Source organism: Micromesistius poutassou (assembly GCF_964030765.1).
Source record: "Micromesistius poutassou genome assembly, chromosome: 14".
In the NCBI taxonomy this organism is placed as follows: domain Eukaryota; kingdom Metazoa; phylum Chordata; class Actinopteri; order Gadiformes; family Gadidae; genus Micromesistius; species Micromesistius poutassou.
In genome coordinates, this window is record NC_140284.1 from 19,244,387 (window position 1) to 19,267,836 (window position 23,450).

General features: G+C 50.6%; 2 protein-coding genes across 6 annotated transcripts in view; one reads left to right on the plus strand and one right to left on the minus strand.

The window, feature by feature from the left end:
- Window positions 1-1,305, plus strand: part of neb (nebulin) — a 63,420-nt gene extending 62,115 nt beyond the window's left edge. For all 5 annotated transcript variants that reach the window (XM_084478637.1, XM_084478633.1, XM_084478636.1 and 2 more), the window contains one exon: window positions 370-1,305. In XM_084478637.1, coding sequence (XP_084334763.1) covers window positions 370-543 — 174 coding nt within the window. In that variant the 3' untranslated portion in view covers window positions 544-1,305. The remainder of the gene's footprint in view (window positions 1-369) is intronic.
- A 62-nt stretch (window positions 1,306-1,367) lies between these two features.
- On the minus strand, window positions 1,368-23,142 carry rif1 (replication timing regulatory factor 1). Its single transcript, XM_084478274.1, has 35 exons — window positions 23,087-23,142; window positions 22,136-22,267; window positions 21,383-21,461; window positions 20,225-20,321; window positions 19,976-20,106; window positions 19,415-19,509; window positions 18,960-19,149; window positions 18,189-18,281; window positions 17,901-18,039; window positions 17,594-17,745; window positions 17,322-17,439; window positions 16,600-16,779; window positions 16,165-16,275; window positions 16,024-16,086; window positions 15,336-15,442; window positions 15,036-15,122; window positions 14,877-14,950; window positions 14,473-14,653; window positions 13,921-14,028; window positions 13,384-13,533; window positions 13,184-13,283; window positions 12,611-12,900; window positions 11,956-12,158; window positions 11,590-11,683; window positions 11,329-11,460; window positions 10,636-10,778; window positions 10,451-10,540; window positions 10,317-10,362; window positions 6,199-10,023; window positions 5,578-5,709; window positions 5,335-5,421; window positions 4,707-4,822; window positions 4,312-4,462; window positions 3,417-3,552; window positions 1,368-2,626 (listed from the first exon to the last, which is right to left on the minus strand). The coding sequence occupies exons 2-35, from the start codon at window positions 22,249-22,251 to the stop codon at window positions 2,163-2,165; spliced, it is 8,280 nt and encodes a 2,759-aa protein (XP_084334400.1). The 5' UTR covers window positions 22,252-22,267; window positions 23,087-23,142; the 3' UTR covers window positions 1,368-2,162.
- Between the last annotated feature and the right edge of the window lie 308 nt (window positions 23,143-23,450).

Here is a 23,450-nt window from a genome sequence, read left to right on the forward strand (position 1 = left end):
GAGACACACACACACACACCCCTCTACCACCGGGGTGAGACACACACACACACACACACCCCTCTACCACCGGGGTGAGACACACACACACACACACCCCTCTACCACCGGGGTGAGACACACACACACACACACCCCTCTACCACCGGGGTGAGACACACACACACACACACCCCTCTACCACCGGGGTGAGACACACACACACCTCTACCACCGGGGTGAGACACACACACACACCCCTCTACCACCGGGATGAGCACAAACACACACACACACCACTTTACAACAGTGGTGATTACTACACACACTCACACCCTTCCCACAGACCTCCCACTGACCACTAACCCGCCGCCCGCCCCCCCCCCTCAGAAAACGGTGCGCGCCATGTACGACTACGGGGCGGCCGACAACGACGAGGTGACCTTCAAGGACGGAGACGTGATCGTCAACGTGCAGTCCATCGACGAGGGCTGGATGTACGGCACGGTGCAGCGCACCGGAAAGACCGGCATGCTGCCCGCCAACTACGTGGAGGCCGTCTAGACGCAGAGGCCCCGCCCACCGACCCGCCTCCTCTCTCAGGAGTGGGCGAGAGACAGCCACAGGGGGAAGCGGATTGGTCAATCCCGCTCGTTGTGCTCGCGGTACCGTGGGCTAAGTGCAATGTTGTTGTTGTTGTTTTTGTTTTGTTTGGAGGATCTGCTCGCTGTGTAATCATGGTAGTGTTGAATGTGAATTTAGTTTTTATCGTTTGTACGACTCTTTCCCTTCCTTCCCTGTGGATTTGACATGATATAGACACCTGAACGGACAGAAACGCAATATAAATAATGAATATATACAGATCATATCGAAATGATACGATAGACTATAGCGGTAGAAGATGACATGACACGTGGAATAACAATACACAACAGTACAAGTACTAATGTACTTGTATTGTACTGCAAAACCACCCTATTTAATATATATATATATATATATGAAATCTATGTTTGTCAAATCTTTAACAGCTCAGATGAACTAGAGTAACGCTGGCAAAGCCATATCTAATGTAGAAGTATGAAACCTGAAGCAAAATGAGTGACCTTAACGTAGTAGATGCGTTGAGATGATTATGAAGAAATAGAATATAACCGTGGCCTCTCCATCCCTCTCCTCTAGATGAAACCAGCCCTTAAGAGTTCTAAAAGCCTCACTCTTCCCTCCTTCACAGGGCTGGCCACTAGTAGTAAACGTGTGTTTTGTTAAGTCTGGTGAACCCTGTGCCCTTTAATCAGTAGTGAATAAAGCACACTAAGCTCCTGCAATGTGGCGTCTCCTTATTTACCACCAACGCTCCCATACACCTATATATATATGTATATATATATACATACCCATCCTGTTAGGACGTTTTCAGTGACACCTGTGCACTGGTTGTGTTCTTTCGGCAGACATGGCTGATCTGGACCTTGATGCCAGTCCAAGTATTGGACACACAGGGCTGGATTACAACTTTTGACGTTGATTTCTAAAATGGGTGCGGCCTCTTTCATCCACACAACCTTAAAAGAGGACAACAGATCAAATCGTACATCGGAAACAATACGTCCACATTTGAGTGTTTTATTGATGCATATGAAACATAAAAATCCCAGACATTGGAATAACCTAACTATCCGTTTATGACAATAAAAAAGGCCAATAAGCAAGGCAAATGCTAAAATAATTGAAAGGGCAAATAGCAAAATTCTAGCAAGAAATTTACATGAGACGTGGCTAAGTAGGAGTGGCCATGGATGAGGCGTTAAAATATAAGCAGCGGTTTCCCATATCGAGTACCTATAAATTAACTACAATGAAAAGTACAAGTGTTGAAGAGGTTGTTTGGTAAATGTCAGTCGGTCTGGTCAAGGACCACTTCCTAGACCGGTTGCGGGGAGCGGGAGCGGGGGGGTAAAACAAAGTGCTATTTCATGGCCATCACTTCAAACATAGTTTGACACCACACTGTAACTGTACATCCGTTTCCCGTGATATTCACACTGCCCAACAGCCATACATGTGTCAACTACAAACAATAAAAAACATTCGTCAGGAGCCCTCCCGTTCTGGCGCTCTGGTTCAGCTCAGCGTGAGCAGACCCTACAGCAATGTCATGGTTTGCTGTGGCTGCCAGCCTATCGGGGCATGCCGTCCATATGACCCAGGCGGCTCTGGAGCTCCAGAACCACGCTGCGCATCACGCCGCCCAGGGCGTCGTGCAGCCTCACCAGCTGCTCCGCCGTGCAGAGACTGAGCTCCTCCAGGCTGGCGCTGGAGCTCAGGGCATCTGCCTGGCAGAGCAGTCCCCCGGGGGCCAGGTGCCTGCTGGGGGCCTGCTCCACGCTCGGTCCGGCCTCCTCCTCCTCCTCCTCCTTCTCCACCTCCTCTGCCACCACCTCCTCTGCCACCACCTCCTCTGCCACCTCCTCCTCTGCCACCTCCTCTGCCACCACCTCCTCTGCCACCTCCTCCTCCATGGCCTCCACCGGCTCCTTCTTTGCCTCCACCGTGTGGGTCTCTGTCTCCATATCGTAGGTCGCCGTCTCCACAAGGAAGCTCTCGTGGTCCGCAGGCTGGTCTTCGTCCACCAACTCGGTGGCTACAAATAAAAAAAAACACGTCAAATGTTTTCCCATGTTGTTTAAATTCAATAGAAAACACATCAAGAACAGGGAGGTGATCTGTAATTGGTTATCAGATTAAACATTAAAGTCGCAGTGTGTAAAGTTTCTAGTAGTGCCTACCAGTGAATTTCCTGGAGATCTGTAGTCAATGCTGATCGATTTAAAAAGGGGAAAAGGACAATGTCCTCGTTTCCCAGTTTGGCTAAATGGGTGTTTTGATTACAGAGCAAATAAGGGCCTTGCAATAATATTAAAACTTGCAGTGTGCCCCGTGTTGCTAGAGCACACCTGGAGGTCTCAGGAACACTGACGCAAGAGCGCTCAGGAGTCGCAACCAGTGCCAACACTGGTTACTGATACTGGTTACTGATACTGGTCACTGATACTGGTTGAAGCTGGTTGTCTGCATACTAGTCACAGTGGAGAAGAGTCATCTACCAAAACACTTTCAGTCCCACTCCAGCACGGCAGCTGGGAGGAGAGGCTATCTTGGACAGAACTGATATAGGCTAAACACAAGAACTCCTGGATGGCCCGTTCCCCTCTCTCTGTTTACAACCATCTCACTATCCACCCCTCCCACTGCCGCCACCCAGTCAGTCGAGCTATCAGCCACTCAGAGTGGACAGAGAGTCTCACGCATAATAACTGGGAGGGGCTCATCTTACACATTGCGTCATTTAAACAAAATGTGTCCGTCATGAGATACCACAGGGCTAGTTTGTCACGACTTCATTTTCTATCCCATGTCCAACAAGCACTCACCCAGGGGCTCGTGGGGGGTCTTGTCATCCTCTTCCTGGTTGAGTGACGTGATGGTCTCCTCCGGCTCCGTGGTGGACATCATCTTCTCCATCTCCTCGAAGCTCTTCAACTCGTCCCCGCAGCCTCGCATCTTGCGCTGCCAGGAGAATGGTTCAAAGTTCAAATACGGTGTATAAAACGGGTGGCTTAAATCAAGCCATCTGATTGGTTCCCAACTGTTGTATATTGAGCGTATACACACAGCTATGACGCCCGTTCAGTTTACAGAGTTCAGTATCACTCCGCGCCTAACTTGAACTGTTGTTTATTTATATATAAAAGCAATAGCATAGTTCACTGAAGCCTAAAAACATGTTGATTGCTGGAGAGGGTGGAAATGTTGTAATGCAATAGGCACACGGTGGGTGAACTCCATAGTAGGTTAAACCGAGCTACCGTCTCTAGCCTTCTCTCTGAAGGACGCTACAGTGCGTTGCATAGCAACCGCCGTACACTTTGCAGGCAGCCAGGAGGGACTACTTTTTTGTATTTGTTAAAAAAAAATGCTTTTCCGACTTTCTAGCTTTTTCAAAATTGAGGGTGTCTATGAGTTTCATTTCGCCATACTTACGTAACCGTTTTATAAAAGCAATAGATCACTTCAGTCAGTGTTATACGGTCATTATACCACAGCTAAGGGGGTATAATGACCGTATACCACAGCCTGTCGTGATCTATTATTAAGTATAATGTACAAAAATGCAGTGGAGAAAATCATCAATGCTTTACAAGACTGATCTTAACGGAAAAGTTAACAGCAGGTTATCAAATAACAATTCTGAGTGAAGCCATCGATGACGGTAACCAACGGGGCGTACTTTTAATGCAGCATACAGTTCCTCTTAAATGGACCAACCTGAGCCTCATACAGCTGAAGGGCCTTCCTGACGTTGGAGATCTTGGGCGAGCGAATGGGCAGCGTCTTGATGTCGAGGGGCTTGAGTGAACTCAGGTCCCCCACCGTCCGGATGTTCTTGGCCCTCACCAGCTGACCAAACCCACGCGGCCTAGCGGGCGACAATGAGGCGAGTTGCAGGTAAAAGAAAGAAAGAAGAAAGAAAGGTAAAAACTTAACCTAAGACACCGTTAGCACCGTCAGCTTATGTACGCTAGATGCTACACGCTCAATGTGCCTTTCTGATCTCCTATTACAACATAAAACATGAATACAAAACTAATATAAAACATGAATTAAGCCTTTACAACATGCCCACATCTCTCATACGGTGTGAGACCAACACATGTGCTCACCACATGTTGGTGGAGATGAGAGGCAGCACAGCCTCTATGGGCGCCGAGCAGCAGACCAGCGACGGGAAGACGCAGTCCTTGGGAACGGCCCGGGGCTCCTGGCTCATCTCTGACATCTGGGAGGCGGCGGTGGAAACGAGGGGATGGCAGAAGTTAAGTACGGCGCTAGGGCTGAACGATTTGGGGAAATAACCAAATTGTGATTATTTCGACCAATATTACGATTGCGTTTTAGTGTGATTTTTTAAGTTCCTTATGTTCTGTATTATTCACTAAACAAAAGCAATAAATCATTCTATAGTATGACTAACACAACATTGGAAGCAGTCAACATATACAGTAACTGCTCTTTCCTTTAGGCCAGGCCTATGTGTTGAGATGAATTGATATTATAACATCTTTATTTAACTATTGAATTGTAAAAGAAAAAGCTTTTGATTTTTCAGCCGTTTCGATTTGGATAGTGTTCCATTACATTGTGATGTCGGTTTGAATTTGTCGTTAACCGTTGTCCTATAAACGGTGCATCTATATTCAATAGTGGTGTAGAATATAGGGTCTATGATACCGTCGTCTAGCCCGTCTCTCCATCTGCACACACACCACAGTATCCTCGTGAAGGACGTACCAGACATTTCTTGGAGCTCTTGTAGCCGGAGCTATGGAGGTTCCTCGGACTGAGGCCCAGGGGCCCCTTGGTGGGCGTGGTGACGTACTGTAACACGCCATTGATCCGAGTTAGTGCCGGGTTTTCTACTGCCAAACTGTCTGGGTTTTTTCAGTGAATCAACTATACCAACATTTTACTAACAACGGAAATCCCATTTTGTAGATGCGTGCTGTGAATGTTAGCTCTCCTCCCGATAATGACCTTAGGCTGAGGGATGGCGCTGTTGGTTTTGAACCGTTTGGGCGAGCTGGTCCTGACGACGGGGCTGCGTCGGTCGATGTCGTCGGCCAGCTCCTGGTGATGGATGGGGTTGGCGAATGACACGCGCCTGGACTGTGGAACAGTGATGTAACTGGTTAAACAGGTAGTGCACCCCATGGTTATACTGTATAAGAAAAAGACTAAATTAGACACTTGTTGACACACCAAGTTGAAGGAACGCTAGGGCTGCTTGATTATGAAAAAAATTATAATCCCGATTATTTTGGTCAATATTGAAATCACGATTATTCAAATGATTATTTTTGAGTTTGGAAACATTATGCATTTATTCAGCATTTCTCAAAAAAAAAAAAAACACTAATTGAGAACTTTGAAATTTCCCCTTAAAAAAAGACCAAAAAAAAATGTAAAATTGAAAACGTTAAAATCAAAAATAATGTACAAAAATGTATCCAGCTGTTCATTTTTGCAGTTTCTATAAAACATTTAATTAAAATAGATGAATTACGTTTCAACTCTATATTAGTTTGGAGATCGCTTGACCCAAAAATCTAAATCGTGCTAAAATGTGATTAATTAAACAGTCCTGGGATGTGTTACCTTGACCAGAGGCGAGATGGCGTCCTCCTCCAACGCCCTCTTCTGGGCCTTCTTGAGGATGCTGGAGGACGGGGAAGCGGAGGGGGACCACGTGCCGCGGGTCCGACCACTGGGGCTCTGGGCCACCTCCGGTCCCGCCCCCACCTCGGGGGTCCGCTGCTTTGCAGGAGAAGCCTGACTGTCCTCTTTGGCGGCGAGCGTCGAGGTCCACAGGGCTGGACGGCCACCAGCCAGCGGACCAACAGGAGCGAGGCTGGCCGTTTCTGCCTCTTCCTTGTCTATTTGAGTGGCTTCGTCTTCTTCGCCCTCCATTGTAGGGGGTGCGCCTCGTTCCTCCACCACCGCTTGACGACATGGAACAGACTGTGCTGCCCTGACTTCTTCCTGGACACTCGTCGTGGCTTGGGCTGACCCTGCTGGGTCTTCCAGTGAGCTGATCTGGCCCAGCTCCTCTTCCACTACAAGTTTCTCCAGGGCCGTTTGAGGTTCCCCCTCGTCCTGTTGAGCAGCATCCTCGCACCCATCCCGTACTCTGGGTGGTTCTGAAGAGTCTGCCTGTGGTTCTTCCTCAACGACCTCCTCTTGCGCCGGTCGAGCCAGATGTTGAACCTTCTCCTCTGAGCAGAGAGAGACCGACGAGCTCTGGTCCGCAGTGGCCTCACTGGACGTCGCCGGCGTGGAACGATGGTCTGCTGGAGCAGACGGCAGATCTGTAGCGTCGGTGAACACCTCATCGTCGCCGTCGTCGTCCTCATTCAAGCTGGCGTTTGTGGTGGAGGTGGGCACCGCGGGACCAGGGGGTAGAAGACCCTCCGGAGAATGTTCTGTTGTCGTGTCAGTGGTCTCACAATCCAGAGGAACCTGGTTCGAGGGGTCCAGCTCTGCTTGAGAAAGCCTTTGCTCGCAGTCTTCTAGAGATGGAACAATTGGAGACTGCTTGTGCATCAAGTCCATGTTGGGAGCAATGGGCTTTGTGTTCTCGGTTCCCGCTTTCTCTGGGACTGGCTCCAGGGCTACAATTGGGGTAACCCCCACCGCACATTGCTGCTCGAGTTTCGTGAAAACCAACGGCACCCTTGAAAGTGAGATTAATGCCTCCTTCTGCGACACCAACAGAGAGGTGGTTTTAAAGGGGCTTACTGTGGGACTGCCCCTGTGTGAGGCTTCCCTTTGAGAGGGTTCAGAGGCACCGTCACTGGCAGCGCTCTGTACTGTCAAAGGGCTCGGAACCAGAGGGCCCTTCTGATCCCTGATCATCTTCTTCGGGGGAGGAGACTCTCTAGTCTCGGACGATTCCGACTCGGAGGTCTCACTGTTGGCCAGGAGGACTTGGGATGACCTCCGTCTTGGAAACTTGCCCCGGCCTGTTTTTGGTTTACGGGCCTCTAAGGCAGCCTTATCCGGGGAGGAGAAGATGGTTTGGGAGAGCTGCTGCCCAGCCGGCATGCTGCTTCTGGTCCTCGGTCTGACAGCAGAAGGGGACGCCTGAGCCTCGGCATCCAGTTCGCTTTCGGTTGAATTTTGGCTTTTGTCAGAAGCCTCAAGCGCCTGTGCGGAGGCCTTGCTCCTTCGCCTGAGTCTGTTCTGCAGCTGGCTGCCGGAAGAAGTGGGAGTGAGCGCTTGAGAGTCCTCCTGGCTGATGGAGCTGGCTGCACCGGCCCTTCTCTTGTCCTCATCAGACGGCGACCCCTTGGAGGCCTCTACTAACAAGCTCAGTTGATTGCGACGGGCTTTGGGATGGCGGTCGGCCTGGGAGGGCCGTGCAGCCGGAGCCCCGGGCGCAGCCGGAGCCCCGGGCGCAGCCGGAGCCCCGGGCGCAGCCGGAGCCCCGGGCGCAGCCGGAGCCCCGGGCGCAGCCGGAGCCCCGGGCGCAGCCGGAGCCCCGAGTGCAGCCTCCTCAAGTGCAGGAGCCTCCTCGGGGGGTGCAGCCTCCTCGGATGCAGCAGGGGCCTCAGTTGTAGCCTCAGGTGTGGCCTCCTTGGGTGCAGCAGGGGCCTCCTCAGGTGCAGCAGGGGCCTGGGGTGCAGCAGGGGCCTCCTCAGGTGCAGCAGGGGCCTGGGGTGCAGCAGGGGCCTGGGGTGCAGCAGGGGCCTCAGGTGCAGCAGGGGCCTGGGGTGCAGCAGGGGCCTGGGGTGCAGCAGGGGCCTCGGGTGCAGCAGGGGCCTGGGGTGCAGCTGCCTGGGGTGCAGCAGGGGCCTGGGGTGCAGCAGGGGCCTGGGGTGCAGCAGGGGCCTGGGGTGCAGCAGGGGCCTGGGGTGCAGCAGGGGCCTGGGGTGCAGCTGCCTGGGGTGCAGCTGCCTCGGGTGCAGGTGCCTGAGCTGCAGCTGCCTGGGGTGCAGCTGCCTGGGGTGCAGCTGCCTGGGGTGCAGGTGTCACAGGTGCATCCGCCTGGGGTGTGCTCAGGGATGTCATGGCCTCATCCTTCCCAGCCTGCCTCTCAGGTTCAAACTCCTCAGAGTTACTGAGAACCGTGGTCTTTGTGTCTGGCACTTCCTGGGACTGGCTTTCATTCTGAGAGTGTGGGGGTGCTGGAGAGCCCGTTGGCTGGGGCTCGTGTTTGTCGACGGCTGATAAGGGTTTGGGAGCATTAAGCCTCGAGCTTAGTGGTGGTTTCTCCACCGCTGAGCCTCTGCCCTGCTGCTTGGGCTTGGCAGGCTTTTCAGTCTCTGTGGCAGCTGCAGTCTTCCGTAGACTCCGCCTTGCCTGGGACTGGCTGTCCGTATCAGCATTGGTGTCTGACTGAGAGTCCGTTTGGCTTTGCTCGCCTCCTCTGGGGCTTCTCCTCTGGGGCTTCTCCTCCTCCGAGCCGAGCAGATCTTGTGACTGGCTGTACAATGCTGTCTTGCGAGAACCCCTGGGCGGTAAATCTGTTTGCGAGAACTTCCTCTTGTCATTCCGAGGACTCCTCCTCAGTTTTTCGTCGCCGTGGTTTGTTTCGGAAGTGGCCGATCTCCCCCGCCTGCCAGACCTGCTTGGTGGTGACCGGTCGTCTGCTTGGCTTGCGGTGAGAGAACCACTCCTGCCCTTGTATTCCGCGGAGTGCTTATCCTTCTTCTTTGCGTTCTCCCAATCCTCTGAACATTGTCCTGGTAACCGGGGACGCACCCTGAGGCGCCCAGACCGTCTGGATGCATCCTCAGAGGTGCCTTGGGAATTCTGGGAATCATCTGGAGACCCATCGGACTCTTCAGTCTCTTGACTGGTTCCATTTGTTTCCTGCTCCTCTGGACCAGCACCGCCATCCAATTCTTCCTTTGTCACAGTACTTACGGTTGTGCTCTCATCCCCGGCAGTAGTCTGCGTGTCCGGGATAACATCTTCATCTTCTGTTCCGCCACTTGAATGCCTCTTGGCGGGCTTTTCCCCCGGCACGCTGCTCTTTGTGTCAGTGCTGTCCGGTGGCGAGCTAGACTCTGCGGGCCGGAGGGTCTCCGACGGCGTCGGCTCATCCCCGCCCTGTGATGAGGGGCTGGCTTTGCCCTTGGCGGTGGGTGCGAGGCGTCCCGTGAACTTGGTCACCTGGATGGGGCTGGCGGCCTTGCCTTCCACATATTTCTCCAGGGTGATGAAGGACTGCCTTCTGCTGTTGTGCTTCGGTGGCGTGCCCGAGACCAGGTCCGAGGAGCCGGAGACGTCAGCGCTGGCGCACTCCTCGTTCGGCTCTGGGTCTTCTTGGGCATCCTGCATGGACATGTCGGCCGACGCCAGGACCACCCCCTCCCCCTCCTGCTCCACGTCCTTGTTCTTTGCGGCGTCGGGGCTGATGTGGTCCTCGGTGTCCTTGTATGGAAGGTCAGACTCTCCATCGACTTCCATTTCATCAACCTGGAATGAAACCGGGATTGTATTTATAGACAGAACCTTTAAGGACAATTAAAAGAAATGAATCAATCTTGCCGAAGATTTGTTTTGATTTTACTCTAATTTGTAAGATATTTATTTTTCTCGGATTCTAAATGTTTATTCGTTAGTTGCTCTGTAAATTGGCTCATAACAAGATTATGAAATCATATGATACTCAAGATTATGCAAGATTTAACTACTAATCAGTCCACTGAAAGGTTATTTGACTATTCTAGAGTAAACCATCGGCTGTTGACCCTTAAGGGTTTAAGTACCTTGACAGGGTTAGCACTTTCGGGTTGTTCCGCAATCAACTTCTCTCTGAGGGTGAAAAGAAGTTAGGGTTTTACTCAAAGCATCTACAAGGGAGTTCACCAAATTTGCATTTGTGCGGTTTGCTGGAACTAACGCGGACTCGTCTTGGCTCTGGGTGTACTGGGTGAAGGCTGTGGTGTCCAGGGAGGCGTCCAGGTTGTTGTACATGGCAGGGATGTCGCCCCTGTTTGATCACCACAAAACAACGGCTCTGTAAGAACACTCATGTCTACTACACTGAAGGGTCTAAGGTAGTGAGGGACAGCGCGTGTGGATCACCTTTTGGTCCTCTTGACCTCCTTCTGGTGCTCCGTCAGCACGCGCTCCTTGTTCTCCGGAGGAATGAACACAAAGTCGATGGAGGCCTCCTCCTCCAGGACCCCTCTGGGGGGCGGCTTGGGAGAACCGAAGTCCAGCTTGGTCTGCCGCGATAAGAAGAAAAAATTGACATTGCTCTCTTTTCTGGCGGCATGTGGCTCAGGAGGTAGAGCGGGTTGACTGGTAACCGGAAGGTTGCTAGTTCAAACCCCGGCTCCTCCGGGTCGAGCGTTGAGCTGAGAAAGACACTTTTTTTTTTTATTAAGATTTTCCAGGTCCATACGTTACAGTCAGTAATAATACGTATCATACTCCTCGCTGAGCCGTCTGTAGATGTAAATAGCCCATTAGAGACACTTTAACCAAACTGGTCCTGACTGGCTGTGTGTGAATGTGTGTATGAATGAGTGAATGTTGGGCTATATTGTAAAGTGCTTTGAGTGGCCACTGGTTACAAAAGCGCTAAATATAAGCAGTCCATTTACCATTTATTTACCCTTTTCGTCATGATGCATGTAACCCTCATAGTAAACTACCAATGAAATTGTACAAAATAAAATTTTATACAAATCAAATAAATTACATGAAAAATAAAAAAGGTCAAAGCACAACAATACACTTCCCATTTAAAATCAAACATGTCCGCATTCTTACCGAGACGGGTTTGGCGAGGGACTTGGAGCTGTGGTCCTTCAGCTCGGTAGCCCTGCTCAGCAGGGAGTCCCTCTTCCCCGCCGACGGCATCTGCACACCACTCAGCTTTGTCTCCAGCTGCGAACAGTCGCTCTGCAGCCAAGCACGCACACACACACGCACACGCACACACACACACACACACACAGTCAGGTCCAATAACAAACGGGAAGGAGCTGCTACTGATACCCGAGAACACCCTTTAACAAAAGGCACACCCACCGAATACGGTCCGCTGTGCTCGTCAGACATGGCCAGGACCTCAAAGCCTGGCAGGATGATGGGGGTCTTCCTCTTCACCTGGCTCAGGACCGGCCTGCGAGAGGGCAACCGTTACAGACGTTAAGGCTACAAAACAACGCACGTTAAAAGGTGACATATCACACCACCAGGTGCAAGTGTGATTAGCCGTTTTGAAAAGTTCTAGGTGGACACGCCCACTTGTGATGTCGGAAGAGCCCGATTTTCAAAACGGCGTGTAACTGCTCATCACACTGACACCAGGTGTGAGTGTGATGAGCCACCTTTAAGGCTACGGAACAACGCATGTTAAACAGGTCGACCCAGCGGGGCGGGGCTCGGTCTTACTTCAGCTCGTCGGGGTAGGTGAGGCTGGACGCCTTGGCGAAGGTGGCGTTCCAGAAGTGCGTGGCCTGCGTACGGAGCGCCTTGTTCTTGTGTGGGAAGGCGACGCAGAGCAGGGGGGAGAGGTAGACCAGGAGCTGGTCGTCGTAGGCCAGCGTGGAGCGACTCTGCAGGCAGACCAGCACCTCCACCAGGAACTTCTCCAGCTGCACCGAGGGGCCAGAGGAGGGCAACAACTCAGCACAGCACCATCACTTTAGATAGTGTGGAGAACCCCACTAGATAAGCCCAAATAAGATTCCATGTTGCCGCTTCGTTTTGACGTGGTCATATCTTCAATTATTGTCAACATAGTGATCAATGCCATAGTATCATCTTTAGTAAAGTAAGTCTGCATTTGGAGAAACGTGTAAAATCATTGTTTTTGCCTTAACAGTGTTTAACTGAAGAGCTGACAAAAAAATAAATCATGGCTGAAATACATCTCGACATCTCGACATAAACCACTTCAACATGGGGTCTTAGCAAACCGGCCAAATCCTTTAATTTGGCATTGACTGCAATAACCCACATTTCACACTCTTTATTAGAGGCTAGAAAACCCAATGCTTCCCCGATCTTTTAACTCCGATCACCATAACACTATAAAAACTCCCACCTTCGTCACCAGCTGGGGGGAGAAGGTGGGGGTCTCGCTGGTGTTGGCCCGCCTGTAGAGGACAGCGAGGGGCGGAGCCAGGGAGCCCAGCACCGCCCGCAGGGGTGTGGCCTGGGCCAGGCTGTTGAAGAGCGTGGACAGGATGGAGACCAGCGCCAGCCCGGTGGATTCTGAGGGGCCGTCCGCCACCAGGAAGGCGTCCAGAGCCTGGAGCAGGCGGGCCTGGAAGGCGGCCAGGTTCCCCAGGGCCTGGCTCCTCTTGCGAGTCCAGTTGACGGGCGTGCGGGGGGCTGATGGGGGGCACATTTACAGCTGCTGTAGTAACGTGCAACAGCCAGGCCTTTCAGGGACTTGAGCTATATATTAGATTGCATTTTGTGTACTGTAGGTGTGCATCTTTTTTGACATGCAACAAGTGTGTACCCTACTAGTATGCATTTCTGTTTGTTTTCACCCCGATTTCGATTTGTATTATTATTTTTGTTCATCTTGAGCAGAGCATATTTCCCACAGGATAACTACTTGGTACGCTGAATCTGAACCACTGCACGGACGGAAACAAACAAAACCTACACTTGGTCTTCTGCTGAAACGTGGGCGTGTACGGAGAGAAGTCCACACACTCCACCATGACCTGGAGAATACTGGAGACCGCATCCAAGGTGGCAGGGTGCTGAAAGACAACCAAATACCCCCCCGAGTCACAACCAGCCCGGTCAGCCACCCTTCACCGTGTCCACCTAGTGTCCCTGCTAGCCCCGCCCACAACTCACAGCCAGCGTTTCTGTGTTGAGGACGGAGGCCATCTTGATACACAGCTCCTCACAGCAGACGTTCTCCTCCACCGTGGGCACCAGGGCGGAGCAGCGGGCAAACACCCGGTACAGCTTGGACCACATCAGCAGCAAGGACTTGTGGGTCGTCTGTGAAGGGTTTTTAGTGAACAATAGTGATATAGGCTGCATGTGACTCGGGAGGTACAGCGGCTTGGCTGGTAACCAGAAGGCTGCTACTTGGAGCCCTGGCTCCTCCGAGTGTGGAGGTGTCCCTGAGCGAGACGCAGAACCCTAACTGCTCCCGGCCAGCTGGCTGTCAGTGTGTGAGTGTGTGCCTGAATGGGTGAATGTTAGGGCAATATTGTAAAGCACTTTGAGAGGCCACTGGTCTGAAAAGCGCAGTATAAACACAGACCATATAAGAGATCAAGGTCATCAACGAGGCCGAACCAGGCTACTCAAGGGCACATGGTTCAGAGCCGGTCGAGGCCAGTGAGCATGGTGAGTGGGTGGTAGTGAGACCCCAGGACCCACCTGGTGGAGAGGGGCGCCCAGCAGGAGGTGTGTGATGGGGAACATGAGGGAGGAGTGGACCGCGCCAAAGTTGTGCTCCAGAGCGTCGCCTTGGTTCACTTCGTTGGACTAAAGGAAGCCAGCGAGAGAACAAACTTTAAATGGAAAACTCGTACAACTACCATGACAAGTAAAATAGTTTTCTAATTAATTATTTGACAGAAATAATTACAATTTCCAGACACAGTTCCTATAAAGATATTTAAAAAGGTGACCTATTACACCACCAGCTGTGCGTGTGATTAACCGTTACAAGCCGTTTGGACCATCACAGGTGGGCGTGTCCACCCAGATGTGTGACGGACATATGAGCAGCGTTTGCTCCGGTCCACTGGGTACGCTGACTGACCTATCAGCACACATCTAGGTGGACACGCCCACTTGTGATGTCAGAAGAGGCAGATTTTCAAAAGGGCTTGTAATCACACTCACACCTGGAGGCATAAGAGGTCACCTTCACCATCATTGAGCAGAAAGGACAAAGTGCAACAGGGTTGCTCTGACGCCTAACACCTGAGTGATGGCGTCTGTGAGCGGCGTCACCACGGCGCTCCACATGCGCCACAGGTGCTCCTTGTTGGCCACAGAGGACGCCCTGCGGCCCACCGCCCCCAGCACCGCCTCGCCCAACGCCAGCGACGACGTGGGGCCGGCCAGGCCGCAGCCCACCAGCGTGGTCAGACACTGGAAGAACCTGGGGACGGGAAAGACCATATACGGTCAGGACACCCACGCCCACAAACTCTAAAGACGATTTAACGCTCATGAAATAGACCAGTGATGACCACAAATGGTAACAGCCATGACCATTTATGGTCAGACATCGGTCCCATACGACACACTGAGTCGTCTCATCTGGATGGAAAAAGCCTAGAAACCGTTCCTGGAAAACAAAATCAATGTAGAGGCATCTTCACCTCTCATCTTCTGCGTAGGACGACAGCTTGTTGCTGTTGTAGAGGAGGAGGATGAGGAAGAGTGCTGGGGTGCCCTGAGACAGAGAGACAAAAGCATTAACACACACACACACACACACACACACACACACAAATGTCTGTGACAACACTAGCCCTTACATTGAGCACGTCCATCTTCCCCACTTGGTAGGCTGCAGAGCCGAGCACCCTGGGGTGGATGCCCTTCACCGTGATCTCGAAAAGGACCTGGGAGAGCAGAAGACGGGGGGTCTGAGCAAGGGATACCCAGTTCCACACAGGAAGCGTAACATGCATCGAAAGACATAAACAAGACCATTGCATGCAAAACAAGAGAAGGAGGCGCATGAGCAAAAGCTTTACAGGTGAACCACAACCTAGGGTTGAGCCACGCCTTCCCCCTGATGGGGTCAACCTGTACCAGTGGGGCTCCGCTCTTACCAGGACTCTGCTGGCTGGAAGGGCCTCTGAGGAGGCGATGGTCTGCAGGGCCTGCAGCATTAGAGTCAGCACCTCGGAGCCCTGCCGCTCCTTCTTACTGCCGCTCCCTGCGACCGGGGCACAGGAACACACATGTTTGAGTTCAGGGGTTTGAACCAAGGGGCCCAGCCGAGGGCATCCCTGAGTGAGATGCCTCGCTGCTTATAAATGAAAAACACAGCATGGTATTCGGGATTTGGACAAAAGCATGTACTAAAACAAGTAGTGTGTATAAATAAGAAGTGTGTTCCAACAGTGCCAGTAGATGGTCATCACTGGGGCCCCGGGGAGCCCCTCAGAGTGGACAGGTCGTCACAGCGACACAGAGCCACAAACGGCCCCCAGCACCGCTCAGACTTAAACTGATTGAGATGGTGTAGGGTGGGCCGGGTGAAGCGGGCGAGGCCAGGGGCTCGCGGGCCCCGCCCGTGACAAGGGGCCCACTCAGTGTACTCTGTGTGACGCTGCTGGGTGCCGACCCACAGAGAGCCCCCCCGCAAAACAGCAGCCGCCACAACACACTTAAAAACACATGAAACGTCCTCATCGAAAAGCGTGTGAGAAAGAGGAGAACGGGGCGGGCCGGCAGGTGGAGGTGGAGGAGGTGTTGAGGAGATCGTCACTTTGTGATTGGTCAGGGAACACTTACCAGAGTCTACCGTGGAGCTGACCAAACTGACCAGGCTCCTCCAAATGAGGACCAGGAGGGAATCTACAAAGGAAGTGATGTCGATTAGGTCGAGTCTGTTTAAGTACCCTGCATCTCATCCTTCAGCCCCTTGGGGTCTACCTGGGGCATCAGCGCCGACGCTCATGAAGCCGTCCGTAACGCGGGAGATGAGCAGGGCTGCGTGCTTGGAGAAGGTAGAGCCCCCCGACAGGAAGGAGTGGGTCAGCGGCTCTGAAGATGAAGAGAAAAGATTTGGAATTACTATTGGCCTCCTCGTCGATTCTGTGAGAGTTTTAAAGATTGTTTGTACTGCTGAGAAGTGAATCAATCAAACAAACAGAGCGTCAATCAATACTGCTGTGGAAAAACATTCAAAACAGCCTTTTTTTGCAACATTAACAACAAAAACATTGGATCTTCCCAAATATTCCAATAAATAAAACAGAGGACTGTGACATAAATGCCTAAAGAGAGAGAGAGAGAGAAAAAAAAAAGGCATTCAAGCAACATCTTCAAGCAGGCCACCATGTAGGCCACCATGTCCGACGCCCTCACCCAGTGTCAGCTGCAGGTTGACCCTGGCTGCCGCGGCAACAACCTCCGGCCCCAGGAAGTAGTGCAGCAGCATCTCCAGGCCCAGCAGCTGGATGGGGGGGAAGCTGTGGCCGGCCTGCTGGCTGCTGCTGAGGTTCAGGCGCGGCGTGTTGGCAGGGCTGTTGAAGCACGTTGGATTACCTGGGGGAAGGATTTAGAAATACAGCATTCAGTAAAATGTCCACTGCACCCCCTAGGGTGTGATGTATTTAAATATCAGGGACCTACGCAGGCGCTGGTCACCACAGGGTGTGCATGGTAGTCGAACTACAGCGCTGCCTTCAGCCACGCAACACCTAGTGAAGGACTACGTCTCAACTGACCCCGTCGTAAAAACAAACAGCCCGCAACCGGCAGGCTGTGTTGCATCCTGCAGTGTTCCGACAGCTTGCGAGAACACGCCACCAAAACAAAAAAACTTCAACAACAGTGCATCCAATGTATTTGTGACCGTTACTGTATTTGTGACCTGGGTAGCCATATATGAAATTCCAAAGTCCAGCCTCTGGCCAGTTAGGATTGGCGGAAAATCGTTGGACATTTTTACGCACGTTTCAACATGTTGCACCACACCAAAAAGAGCCAATCAGAACAGCGAGATGCAGTAAGCTTTGTGAGCCACAGCCCATCGTGCCCTCTTCTAACCCCGGGAACGCGGCAGGTTTCAGAGCATGTGGATGTACCGGTCTTTGGAGTGGAGGAGACCAGGGTGCTGCTCTGCCCTGCTCCTCTGGCTGGCGTCCCGGTCTGGAGTGTGGACGATTCTGTGCTGATGGTGCACTGGAGTAACGGTACGGAAACCTACCAGGAAACGTACATCAAACCAAACTTTATTTACACAGCGTTTTTCATGCAAAACAGCAACACCAAGTGCTTAACAATTGCAAAAACTAAACTCAAGAGTCTTCCCCTCGCGTGCGTGCCGCGAGAAAGAAAGCATCGCGGCCCCTCTGACCTGCTCAAAGTGGGGGCCCAGGTTGGGGCCCAGCCGCACCACCAGGTACCACCACACCTCCAGCCGGCTGAGCTGCAGGGCCTCTGTGCGCACGTGGATGGAGAGCAGCGGCTGCAGGAGCAGCTTCATGCGCTTGGCACTGCACAGGATCTCTACAGCGAGGGAAATCACATGGAGCCAAGAGGAGGAGACCATCAGCCTCCCTCAACCCTAAACGTTTAGTCCATGAACGGTCCGGGTAGTCCGTATCGGAGCTGGGCAGTCGACACAATGGTTAGCTCAGCTGAAGGTGGACTCTATGGCTCACCAGGGTTGAGGGCAAAGTTGTCGATGAGGCTCTTCCAGGCGATAAAGGCGATCTTCTTGATGTTGGGCGAGGAGCTGCGGAACCCCAGCTCCTCCAGGTGCAGTAGGGAGTTGATGAAGGGCCCGCCGCGGTGGAGTTGCTGTTGGAGGAATAAGGAACATGTCTAGATGCACGGCGTTTGGAAGAAGCCATGTTGGGTTCCCTCAGTCTCCCCCCCTCAAAAAAGTGGTACAACATTCAACGTTGGATGCATGTTGTCGTTTTCATTTTTACAAGCGAGCGTCTTACCTTTCCCAGAAGTTTGACGAATAGAGGCCAGAGTTTGAGCACATTCACTTCGTTCTTGGACGCAAATAGTTTCTGTAGCTCCGGTATGAGTATCTGTAACGGCACAGAGGGAAAGAAGTAAGTACATGATACACACGTTTGTAAGTAGGCAAGACTGTACCATTTTTACTTCATCTTAAACATTCATACAATCAATCGTGTACATGACATCTACAAGAAATGGAGGCTAGCAGCAGCAATGAGGAATACATGAAGAACTTGATGGCGAAACATGAACAAAAACGGTACACCTGGCATTTATACAAGTACTGTAGATCTAAATAGAGATCTGTATACCAAAGAATGTCTGCAGGCATCAATATTGGACAATACTGTGTTGGACCAGACAGTGACTCACGTCATTATAAACAGAGAAAACCAAGATATAGAATGACATCCTTATAAACATAGAGAAAACCAAGATATAGAATGACATCATTATAAACATAGAGAAAACCAAGATATAGAATGACGTCATTATAAACAGAGAAAACCAAGATATAGAATGACATCCTTATAAACATAGAATGACATCCTTATAAACATAGAATGACACGTCATTATAAACATAGAATGACATCCTTATAAACAGAGTGACATCCTTATAAACATAGAATGACACGTCATTATAAACATAGAATGACACGTCATTATAAACATAGAATGACATCCTTATAAACATAGAATGACACGTCATTATAAACACAGAAAGCCAAGAGGCTGCCTGCTCACCGTGGGCATCAGCGGCTCGATGACGGCGGCGACCTCATTCTGCCGCTCCAGCAGCAGGGGCAGACCCAGCTCCATGGCCGCCGCCGCCCGGAGACGCACCTTGGAGGCGGAGTGGACCACCATGGGGATGACCAGCTTGGACCAGCGCACCGCCGCCACGCCCATCGGGACCGGGGCCTGCTCCAGCAACCTGGCCACACGCACAAGGACGGCGACGGTGATCACAACCGCTGCGATCCAGAACTGAACGAAGCGGTCAGAAAATGTCTCAGAGCCAGCATGTGACGGTTCGTAAAAGAAACGAACGTTAACCACGCAAGGCGAGGTCGGGAGCAGTTCGACACCTCGACAAACAGCCAGGAGGAGCCGGGGATCGAACAAGCAACCTTCTGGTTACCAGCCAACCCGCTCAACCTTCTGAGCCACATGCCTCCAACTGCACAGCTGTAGTTTACCTGATCACCACATTCAAGGCTTCGTGCTCCATCACCACCGACTGGATGTCCTGTCTGCTCATGACGCGCTCCAGCATTTCCAGTAGCGGGTCCACCTGGGGTTACCAAAGGAAACGGGCGTCAGTACACACAGCATCATCGGTATTACAGTATCATCAGTACACACAGCATCATCGGTATTACAGTATCATCAGTACACACAGCATCATCGGTATTACAGTATCATCAGTACACACAGCATCATCGGTATTACAGTATCATCAGTACACACAGCATCATCGGTATTACAGTATCATCAGTACACACAGCATCATCGGTATTACAGTATCATCAGTACACACAGCATCATCGGTATTACAGTATCATCAGTACACACAGCATCATCGGTATTACAGTATCATCAGTACACACAGCATCATCGGTATTACAGTATCATCAGTACACACAGCATCATCGGTATTACAGTATCGAATGACCGTCCTGCACGGACAGGTCATGTGAAGATATGAACCATCGTAAGAAGTACATTGCCCTGTATGTAAACAAGCGGTGGGGACTCACTTTCTTGGCCACGACCTCGGAGGGAAAGCTCTGTTTGGAGATGACCCATAATGCCCTGGTGCAGGAGTTTTTATCCGTTGAGGTCACAACCAGGGAACAAAGTGCTGATAAGATCTCTGAAGCAAAGTTTTCTGGGGTGGAAAACAAAGAACAAAAGTTGGCCTTCTAAAACTATAAAATTCCTTGAATCTTAAGCCTGTTAAATCATATTTAGACACTGTGCATTATAGATGTTCAGTGTGTGCTTACCAGAAACCCCAGAGACAACATGTGCGTGGTACACACAAAAGCCCAGGGCTTGCAAGGCTGCCTGGCTGAGCTCAGGGTTAGGACCAGTGATGTGGGTCTAGAGAAGAAAGAAATACAAAACAAACAAATAGTGTCATTCAAATTCCCATCAGAGCAATTGGAAGGCCAAGCAAATAAATGAAATTCTGAATCAGACTACTTTATCCCGAAGGAAATCATGAAGTCATTATTGCTCTGCTAAAGATGGAAAATGATAAGAAACAATAGAAATAAAGTAAAATATAAAAAACACAAAATAGTTAGAAATACCATGAAATGGGGAAAAATATGCATGCACAAAATGTTAAGAGCTAGATATTCAACCTTTACTGTGTGTTCACACCAAACATGACGGCGCAACACCAGTCCATACAAAGTCAACGTAGAGACGCGAATCAGGCGAAATTTGACGCTAGAAAAACCTGTGGCAAGATTTGATTGACGGCGCGACATTTTGCCCTGTCACAGGCGAGCGTGTTCACGAGGATTTGCAGCGCGACAATTTCGCTGGAGTTGAAATATTTGAACTTTGCCGCGACGTTCGCGTGGTGACAGCCAATCAGCGTTCACTCCCTGGGTGAAGTAACGTAAAACAGCCAATCAGCGTTCAACCGGCCAACCGTTCCCTGCACTCCGCAGTGAACCGCAGCTCGGAGGAGAAAGTGATTGTTGCCGTTTGCGACCCCCGGATATATAAAATGATATGATATTATATAAGATATATATAATATCACGGCACAAAGCTGTGTGTGCCTCCGGATGATATTATTAACCCATAAACGACGTCTCTCCCTCTACCACAACAGGTACAGACACGCAGTGGTGGTTATCTCGGCCGTGGTTGATGAGAATGAATTGGCATAAAGCACCGTTGGCGGGCAAAAGATGTTGCGCGACAAAATTCGCTGCGAGACAAAGTTCGCCTGACATAACTGCACAGCGACAGATTATGATTTGTCGCGCGGCACAACTTTGGCGATGGCACGACCAGGTGAAAAATGTGTCTTTTGGTGTGAACAGTTAGGATGACGCTGAGCATGGAATGACGATGACTTCATGACACAAGGGGCAATGTTGAAGGCGTGCTACAACCAAAACTATCTCTAAGTGAAGACTCACCAAGATGGCCTTGCCCAGGCGGGCAAAGTTCTTCTCTACTGCAGGGAGAAACTGCCTTCCTTCCTCTCCGCTGAGACGGCTGCCAAAGACAAAAACAACACGACATGGTCCATTATTTACCATGTTGGTCACCATCAAGTCGTTGAGCCATCCGCGTTATCAAAAGCATCTGGCAGTGAATACAGATACATGTCTTTAAGGTTGAGCATCTTGCTCAAGGATGCCAGGTCAGTCTTGGCCTATGTTATTTTGCACAATGTCATGCCAAGTTTGAAAGAGCAAGTTATGCTGTGCGGCATCTTGAGGACACTTAAGAACCTATTCTCATTGGCTGTCAGCATTGTCACTCACAGAAATGTACAAGTAGTTACGGCTTGATACAGATGATTCAGTATATAATTGGATCCATGGGTTTATCAATCCTTAATGTAATAGTTTTTAAGTCTACTGAGCAATTGCTATAAATCACATTTCAAAAGAAATACGCTTCACCACAGGCCTGTTCGTAGCCATGCTGTCAGTGGTTAGTCATGCTTTTATGTCAATCCAGTTCTCTTCACGACAAGTCAACACTGCGTGTGGTGCTCAACACTGCGTCTCAGACTTTGCGTGTGGGAACGGCTGGCTCTGCGTACCTACCTACCTACCTACCTACAACAGGCCTCAAAACCAGTACCTTTCAGCCAGGGAATTGAACAGCCTCACCGTCCAACACCCTAGCCACAACAGGGTGCTGCTAGGGGAACCACCTACCTGGCTATGGTGAGGTAGACGTCGGTCTGCTCTGGCTGTCCCGCAGTGCTGTCCTCCAGGGACTCCAGTAATGGCAAGAGGCTGGAGCCGATTGCTGGTGCTGCCGTGGCCATCATTCTCCCCACGCGCAGCCTAGGGAGAGCAGGGGGGACATCTCATTATGTGAACGCATTCAAAGTGCAGGAACGACATACAAAAGTAAATAGAACTAGTATGCCCTTAGGTGATTCCAAAAGGGCAGTTATATACCTGTATACATAAGATTTTGGTAACAGTGAGACAGTTATAGCAAATCTAGTAAGAGGGAATGCCCTATTGGGACGACCTAAGTGGATTAGTCGTGGATATTGAAATCCACGTATATGGCAATAGGAAAACTACCAAATCCATGATCTGATACCAACTTGTGTCCAGGGGTTGTAAAGCTTACTTTCACAAAGATGGACCACTGGAGAAAATAAAATAGAAAAAAAGCTCATTCGGTGTAACTAAAACAGCAGGGTTTACCGTTACGGCCTCAGACGCACGTCGATTGGTAACGTTACGATAATGTATGATTATACAAAAAGGAGGGGCAGAATGTCTACTATCCTAGTGCTAGCAGTAGCATCATGACAATACATGCACACATCTGGACCCACGACATGCACCCATATTAGTGTCAACGCGTAAATAAAGTATAGCCATAACGCATTGGTTAGCCGAACCGTTCAGAGCACTGTTGTAGTGACTTCGGATCCAACCAGAGGTAAACATTTCGGCACCATGGGCCAATTTTGACACCCTACACTCGCTGAAAAAAACATTCACCACAGAAGCCCACCTCACCTCGTTATTTTTTGGGCGGAAGACAGAAAGCTGAAATAGTTAACGCTAACATCCACGCAAGCTGCACACAATGATAGCTCGCAACTTCGCCTGGTAATAATATGCTCAGAATCCGCTGTTTACCTATTGTTTAATGCTGCTTCTGCTGCTGTATTATTGCTCCCCGCGAAATGCTGGCGCCAAACTACCACGCCGACGTACGAAATCAACTTTGACCCCGCGTACGTCACATCCCGGCCCGCCTACTCTGCCTTTAAAGGATACACTTAAAGGATAACTTAAATTTCTGCAGTTTTTGACAACAGTAGTGTGCAGCCAGCAACCCATGCATCTTGAGCCACAAAATTCTTTAGTCTTGCTGAAATTCCATCAAGCATTGGCTGGATGTATAATATATTGGATGGATAATAATAATATTAATATTAATACTTTAATAGTCAATAGGGTTATTATAATAATAATAATTATTATTATTATCATCAAACAC